The sequence below is a fragment of the Ananas comosus genome, linkage group 3 (assembly GCF_001540865.1).
Source record: "Ananas comosus cultivar F153 linkage group 3, ASM154086v1, whole genome shotgun sequence".
In the NCBI taxonomy this organism is placed as follows: Eukaryota; Viridiplantae; Streptophyta; class Magnoliopsida; order Poales; family Bromeliaceae; genus Ananas; species Ananas comosus.
Window position 1 is genome coordinate 657,254 of NC_033623.1, and position 8,797 is coordinate 666,050.

Here is an 8,797-nt window from a genome sequence, read left to right on the forward strand (position 1 = left end):
CAACAATAATCAACACTGATTAGAAGCTTCGATAGTCCTAAATGGTCCCCAGTGAGGCTGGCTTTTGTTTGTTAACTCTAACTAAATAAATAAATAAATATTTTAACTTTAAAAATACAATTTTTACATTTTTATATATATAAGCCAATACATCAATAATTTATAAAAATATATTAGAATTACGATAAAAAAAAAATCCCCAATTTGTTTTCGTACGGATTTTCATGTTGCGTATTGCCTATACTGTAGTAAAAGTCGATATATTTTCTGCAATCTAATCACTAGAAAAATAAAAAAAATATATATTTTATATGTTTTTGTTTTAACTCTATTTTGTCAAGTATTACCAAACTAAATAGGCCATAAATAACAAGGAATTTTGGAACGAAACAAAGAAGCTAATGTCACGTTTAGCTGGAATTAATTACTGGCTTTGACCAGTAGAACGAATTTTGATGCACAGTTCGCAGTGATATCGCGTAATATGCGGATACAGGCATACAGCAAAGATACAAATCCTTAATATTTCCCTCACTAATAAATAAATATAAGGGTATAAATATAAGGACCGACGGTCCCTAACGTAAGTGGTAAAAAGGCTTAATAATTGGTATCCGAGATTCAAATTCGAATCCTAGTTGATTCACATTTTCAGCTAAATTTATTTCTAAACAAAACGGATAGCATATTATCTTTCTCTGTCAAAAAAAAAAAAAAACAAAAAGGGTATAAATACTTTTTTTTGTGACACGCACCTCTCAGAAACTGCCATGTGGAAAATCCTCATAAAATTGGCTTATTAGCGCCTACTTTGTTTTACCAATGTTTGCACAGCTGAACATAATTTTTTTTAAAGAGCAATTACTTATATACTCTTGAAAAGTTTCTGACTTTTCAATTTACCATTCTTAGAAGGCTAATATTAAAAATATCATTTCTAGATTTCAACCTATTTCTAATATATCCGTAAAGTTAAAATTTGTTAATTAACTCTGTTATTTCTGTAAGATTACTATTTTGCCCTTTCAAATATACCCTTCCATCATCATTAACTTTCTTATTTGCCCTTAAAGTCATGAGCATAAAAAGTATTTTGACTTTTAGTCTTTTCCAATATACCTCTCTATCGTCATCAACATTTCTTATTTGCCCTTAAGTTAAGGACAAAATTGGTATTTTAATTTTTTTTTAACTGTGATAGATATTCAACTCACGTTTAACCCAAGTAAACTTAATAGAAGATAACTGCGGAGGTATTTTGCAATAATGGTGGTGAGGGGCATTTTAGAAAAAAAAATTAAGTAGAGATAAATTAGATATTTTCAAACGTATAAGAAGTAAATAGGCAATTATCCCTTTTTTTAAAAATTATCTTATACTATACATAAAAGTACGTACTTCAAATTTTAATATGTCGACAAACTTATTTTAAATTTTATTTTCATACGCAAAATAAATAAAGTAAAAAAATAAACTTTTGGTTCCTCTTCTTTTTCAAACTATTGATATTTTATTTTTTATTAAATATTTTTATTATTAATATCTTTTTTAAGATAAATATTTATATATTATGTCTATTCTATCTACTGATATTTTATTTTTATTTTAACTTTTTAATTTTGATACTTTTATCTTCTAATAGTATATAATAAATAAATTTACTTTTTTAAAATTTAAATTTTATATAGTAAATGTTTGAATAAATATTAATTTGAAATAGTTATAAAAATATTTATAAAGTGCATTTGCATGTATACTCAACCAATATATTATTTAACAAACAAAAATAAATAACATAAAAGTTAAATTTTTTTATTGTTAATATTCTTTTATTTTTTTCATAATTGACTTTTATCCGGAAAGCACCAAAGTTAATTAAGTTATTTTAAGTAGTTCGAACTTCGACCAAAGATAATATTACGGTAAATCAAATAATAAAAGTAGATATTTACGGTCAAAAATAGCTTCACTTTGGTCTACTTGAATCAGAATAATAATAATGGAGAGTAATTTATAACTTTTAATACACACTAACTAATCTCTGTTCTCGTAAATTACAACAATTAATAAATTAAAATAAAATAAATATTTCCAGGCTAGTTACCAAAGAACACAAAATGTAAATATGGGAGTAACGAGAACGTTATGAAAACGATCACATATGAATCCATTAATATATGACATATATTAACTCATTGACACAAAAATTAAAATTAAAAAGAAAAACAAAGGAGCTAGCTCGTGCAATATTGACTTGGAAATTTGTGGTTCATGTTCGTGAATAATATGTTTTACGTGGATAAATGGGTACCCGTTCATGTAAAAATGGTCAATGTTTAGCCACGATCATAATTAAAAATAAAAGATAACACATCATAATTAAACCAAAACATATAAAAAAAATCAAAGATCTTCAATTTATTAATGCAGCAAATATCAATATTACTTAATATAATGTAACCAGAATTATAATTACAAATATTTTTCTTTGAGAATTATCAATATTTTCTTCATTATTTAATTTTTGTTTCAGAAAACGTGACCCACCAACTAATTTGGTATATAATACCTAAATATCTCATTAATTATAATTACAAATATTTTTCTTTTTGAGTTAACCTCCTATTTTATTTTAGTATTATTCTTACTAATCATGCTTCTAAAATTCCAGCACAAATCACGAGGCCACACGTGCTCTTGAGCGGTACACGTTAACCACTCCCTCTTGAGTTGTAGGATGCTCACAAAAAATTTAAAAATAATGTTTTGTTGATTACATTGTCGAGCATACAACTCATAACTTAATATGATATCAGAATAGAATATTCTAAATTCGACTAAAATTCAACCAGAAGATTCTAAGTTCGAATCTCTATCAAACTTCTAATCTCATTTGATTTTTCTCCCATCAGATTCAAGTTCACTTCTTGAGCATATCAAAATATTTCGATCCTAGATATAAAGAAGAGTACCGAATATATACAATATTAAAACACTATTATCCGAGTACTACACATAATTTAATATGATGATGAATACACAATATTAAAACACGGTTCTCTAAAATTTGCACATAATTTAACATAACACATGATGCAAAATCCTTGTAACAAGAGAGTAAATACTAAATAAAACATCCTTGCTATTGACAATGCCTGTGGGAATATGTCATTATGCTGCAAAAAAACTGGTAAAAATCGAGGAAAAATAAAGTAGAACATACTATGCAACTAACATTCCCTATGAGCTGTTTGATGCAACTATGCACCTGCAATAATAATGCGAGATCAAACCATAAATCTTGATTGTCACATTGTAGTTGTATCTAGATACAATAATTGGACTTGCAGACGAAACCTCAATCTCTGTATCGCAGGCAAAAGCTCAAATGCAGACGAAAGATCAATCGCTGTATCACATTTAATGTCTAAATAAATAAATAAATTAGCAATATGTCTAAACACAGCAGCTGGAGAGATGAGAAACCACACAGGATTTCATGGATGTAGCAGTTCCAGCACTATAAATTTCGGAGTTTCAGGATCCTGTGCAATATAGCATGTATCTGCCTAAAAGTTGATAACAATGTCTAGGTAGGAAATCGGTTTGGATTCGACAAATGCCTACTGATCCATTGCCAACATAGCTTGAGGTTTCAAGTTCATATGCAGGAAAGGACGAGTTTCTTATGGCAGGCAAAGCGGTGGCGGGATCCCCACAAAATTAATATAGTGGGACGGAAATCGAACTTCTGTAGGTGTTTTTATTTTCAGGGCAAGATCCTATCCGCCGACAAATTGTAGATGTATGGCTTGTTAACAGTTCAGTGTAAGCGCGAACAGATTTTCCCCTTCAATGGTTCCATAGAATCTTTCAGGAGAAAAAAAGAAGTTTCAGACAATCATGCGCAACAAAAGTTCCGTCTCACGCATTTTTATTCAGGCTAACAAGAGAAATGCAGTCGGTCCTGTTGTCATGATTTGATCAATATCATACATATTAAGTTTGAAAGCTGCTGCTTACTTATTTCTCACCTTAAACAGTAAGAAATATATTGCCGCAGCAATCTCATAATTGAAAACTCTTTCACACAAAACAATCAGCAAAGGCAAGGCCGAAAAAGAAATACCAGGTTCAGGTTTTTCCAGGCATCTCTGTGTGACATACCTTGATTAGCAGCAGCAGCAGCAGCAGCAGCAGCAGCAGCAGGAGATAGTACAACAGTGAGGTTAATTTAATACCATTAATCTTAGCCCCATCTCCTTCTATCTTCTTCTTCATCAACCGGGGTGTACCACTCCGGCCGTCTCTTCGAGTTGCTCAACCTGTAATTCAAGAACACTTCTTCGTCGCAAAGAGCCCTTGTCGCAACCAGCACGAGCGTCTTTATAACAGGGCCATCACCTTCTTGATCACGAGAACCCCAGGACTTAAACCAGAAGGTGCCGAATCTCTTCATCGCCACGCTCTCTTCACCTCCAAACACAAGGTTAGGAATATAAACCCTCATGTCCTTCTCACTCAGCGGGAAATCATAAGGGCAGACCATAGCGTTAGGGGTGGTGCCCTTCGGAGGGTGGTTCGCGAAATGGCCAAAGGCAAGCGGGTTACGCCACTCAACAACGTCCCCACCATCCCCCCTACGAGCGTCCTCCAAAGGCTTACTTAGCATTCTCCACATACGATCAGACCGCCCCTCAATATATTCAGAAGGATTTGGCTCGTACTCGGGCTGGCTATAACCATCCCAAACTTCTCGGGTTTCACCGCCAACTCCCCAAGGTTGCGCATTTATAACAATCCCGTCATACCTTGTGATCAAATAAGAATTCGAGGCATCGATTCTGGGATAGCCGGGGATATATCGGTAGTAAGCCGGCGAATAAATTACTCCGGGATAGAAGGCAAGAACAGATCCGACTTCAGCCTCCCCAGATAAGAATAAACCGCGACCAGCAGCCTTGTGAGGAATTTGAGATTGTTTGATTTCTAGGGTGTAGCCAATACTATCCCTCAAACTCTGCGATAACTCACGGTGAGATAATGGCCGCGTCGCAGGCACAACTGTGCTGCAAAGAAACAGTAGAGGTCAGGGCAGGAGAATCCAGTAGGTCTCACTAGTTTCCTCTGCATGTGCTATTAGTTCAATAAGTTAACAACAACAAATCAAACGAAAAACACATCTTCGGACTAAATAGCAACATTCACTACAAGAAAATCAACATGTAAGAACGTTTTTTTTATATTTAACAATGCTTAAAAGCATTTCAATATAGTCCAGCATCACATTTGAAAGCGTCGACAAATGAAAAGTCGCCACGTATATACCGACGTTTATGCCAAGCGTCGGTAAAATATATTCTGACACTTTAAAGCGTCAAGAATTTTTAGGATTTTTTGAAACCCTAATGCTTTAAAGTGTCAAAAATTTTTAAAAAAAATAGTAAAATTTATCATTTAATAAATTGGTTTGATACAATAGAGTGGTCATATGAGGCACTTTTTGAAGCGTCGTATTTGCTATATTATAGGGACGCTTGAGGATGCTTCCTTCAAGCGTCATCTAAAAAGCGTTCTTATATTAAGATTTTTTTGTAGTGATTCTACATATGATTATTTAGATTTCATGATAGGAATGCCATTACCAGGTTTGTTAGCAGACGCGCTACTACCGATAGCAAAACTCAATCCACTACGTCGAGAACCATTCTGGGAATCTGGAACTGAATTCGGTGTATTGCGGTCCGTATCAGGACGAAGTATGCTATCCATCGTCTGGGATATGTTCTTAATTTGGAAATGAACATTTTCCTGGACTTGTCTCTGCTGATCAGAAACAGATGCTTTGCTTCCCATCTCAATAATCTCATCTGCGTCCTTCTCATCCGCATTCTTTCCCAAACGATTATAGCTGGAATTTAACATTAGAAGAGATTCAAAGTAAATCGCATATGCGATTCCGAAGAATTAACAGCGTATTCCGTTCCAGGTAACATTTAAGGAAACTAATTTCAAAATGATCGCCGTAGGAAATGCACTAACCTGGTGTAAAGAAACAAACGATTAACATCAGCTTCAAACTGAAGATGCCGTGGATCGCGAGCGAATGCTCGACTCTTTGCGAGAGATTTAACGGCCTGGGAAGAACAAAACTGGGATGATTCCATAAAAACAAAAATTTTAAAAAAAATTAAAAAAATTTCTTTTCGATGCAGGATCGAACTTGAAATCTGTAAAATGTCCTGTTACGGAAACTCTTACGGATCCAAACAAAATTTTAAAAAAAAATTTAAAAAAAAAAAACATGGAAAAGTGGAAATTTAGGAAAAGAGTAAGGGGGAGTTACCTCTTGGAACTTGTGAAAGAGGAAGGCCATGGCGTATACACTGGAGCTCTTCCAGAAGCTTCTCTCGCCGGCGCGGTGACGAAGCCGAGACCCCTCGAAACCCCAACAACACTACACCTGCTCAGATCGAGGGAGGGTTTTACGCTGAGCCTGGAATGGGCCGGGTGGGCTTATTTTGAACCCGGCCCGGTTTGAAATTTTCGCATCTGATTTTTTTTTTTTTTTTTGGGAAAATGCTACGTGGCAGTGCACAAACTATTAAAAGGTGTAAAAAATAAAATTTTTAGTATAAAAAATTTGATTTGAGAGGATAGAGCATATGATAATAATGATATACAATTATTTATATATTATTGGTGTACATGTTAAAGATACGTCTTCTATTTTATTGACTTAGTCCATGCGCTCAGCCTATGAAATAATAGAGAGGATATCATGCGGATTCTCATTGTGGATTCTAAATTCAAGTTGTATGTGAATTAGACCCGGGCCAGTTTTCTATGCATTACTCCTAATTCAAGTTTGACTAAAGCTAATTAATTAGATGCCCCAAGTGCATGTCCGTACGGCATGAGAAGGTGTCGCGGCCTCGCATACGATGTCTAGATCGGAGTCGGCAGCGAAGCAGAGATTCTCGACCAATTGATTGAGCGATTTTGATTTTTTGAAGCAACGGCATAAAAATTTGTTGTCAGAGCTTTCTATACTTTTCTAATTTGGTCTTCTCTGTTATGATTTTATTTTTTTTTTGAGAAAAAGGTAGCACGCTATACTTTTCTAATTTGGTCTTCTCTGTTATGATTTTATAAAAAGCTTTTTTCAGTGATTTCTTTGAGTTTTCGTTGGAATAAAAGAAATGTGGAGCTCACCATAAGACTCTTAATTTTTAATGAGGAGAAAATATGAGGTGTAAACTTATGCTTCTATTTCGTACAATGAAATACTCTATTTCGCTCTCCTCGTGGATGTAGACAATTTCCAATTCTTTTACCGTTCATTCGACTTTTCTTATTTTTGTGCATCTTTATTGACAGCGTATAACAGACGATCCACTCGGTGCAGTGAGTTGGTACCCCAGATAGTCCACGATGATTAAAAAGTGGGTTTTGGAGTGGGACATGTGGACTCGCTGGAAAAAAAAAAAAAAAAAAAAAAATTTTTTTTTTTTTTTTTTTTTTTTCATTTTTATACGTTACATTAAAAAGCGAAACTTGAAAGCTTCATTAAATCAAAACGTCGGTTCTTGAGTTAGTTTTAATAAAACTTAAATTCTTGAGAGTTTAGTTTTAGTTTCGTAATCATCGTTTTTTACCCTGAGAAAAAACCAGAGAGTTCATTCTTAACTTTTCTAGATTCTTTATTATTAAGAGCCGGGGCAGTACTAAAGAACCGGTAATTAAAACCTCCGAGACTCTTTCGTGTTATTTACCCTAATCCAGGTAAACGTATTTTTCTTCCCCTTAAAAACCCCCTTAAAATTCCGTTTAAAAAGTATGGTTTTATGGTCAGAGGCTTTTAATTAAGATGTTTTTTAAATTTTTTTTTAACGATTATAATAGAGAAAAGTACATAGATCTGATCTGATCTATCTCGACTCAATCATAGTGTAGAATGTAATCACGTGATCGTCTACTTTTTATTTTTTATTTTTTTCTTCTTCTTCGATTGTTTCTAAACTTTAATTTATCTGTATTCTACTTTTAAGACTATTTGAAAGTCTAGGATGGAGAAACACCAGCTTATTTTGTTTTCTTAACAAACCGCTTTTAACGTTTTTATCATAGATGGATGAGAAAATTTATATATATATATATATATATATATATATATAAATTTTCTCATCCATCTATGATAAAAACGTTAAAAGCGGTTTGTTAAGAAAACAAAATAAGCTGGTGTTTCTCCATCCTAGACTTTCAAATAGTCTTAAAAGTAGAATACAGATAAATTAAAGTTTAGAAACAATCGAAGAAGAAGAAAAAAATAAAAAATAAAAAGTAGACGATCACGTGATTACATTCTACACTATGATTGAGTCGAGATAGATCAGATCAGATCTATGTACTTTTCTCTATTATAATCGTTAAAAAAAAATTTAAAAAACATCTTAATTAAAAGCCTCTGACCATAAAACCATACTTTTTAAACGGAATTTTAAGGGGGTTTTTAAGGGGAAGAAAAATACGTTTACCTGGATTAGGGTAAATAACACGAAAGAGTCTCGGAGGTTTTAATTACCGGTTCTTTAGTACTGCCCCGGCTCTTAATAATAAAGAATCTAGAAAAGTTAAGAATGAACTCTCTGGTTTTTTCTCAGGGTAAAAAACGATGATTACGAAACTAAAACTAAACTCTCAAGAATTTAAGTTTTATTAAAACTAACTCAAGAACCGACGTTTTGATTTAATGAAGCTTTCAAGTTTCGCTTTTTAATGTAACGTATAAAAATGA

General features: G+C 33.1%; 1 protein-coding gene across 1 annotated transcript; it reads right to left on the minus strand.

Moving 5' to 3' along the window:
• LOC109707606 lies at positions 3,905-6,471 on the minus strand. The gene is made up of 4 exons (XM_020229012.1): positions 6,347-6,471; positions 6,043-6,137; positions 5,646-5,911; positions 3,905-5,064 (listed from the first exon to the last, which is right to left on the minus strand). The coding sequence occupies exons 1-4, from the start codon at positions 6,374-6,376 to the stop codon at positions 4,250-4,252; spliced, it is 1,206 nt and encodes a 401-aa protein (XP_020084601.1). The 5' UTR covers positions 6,377-6,471; the 3' UTR covers positions 3,905-4,249.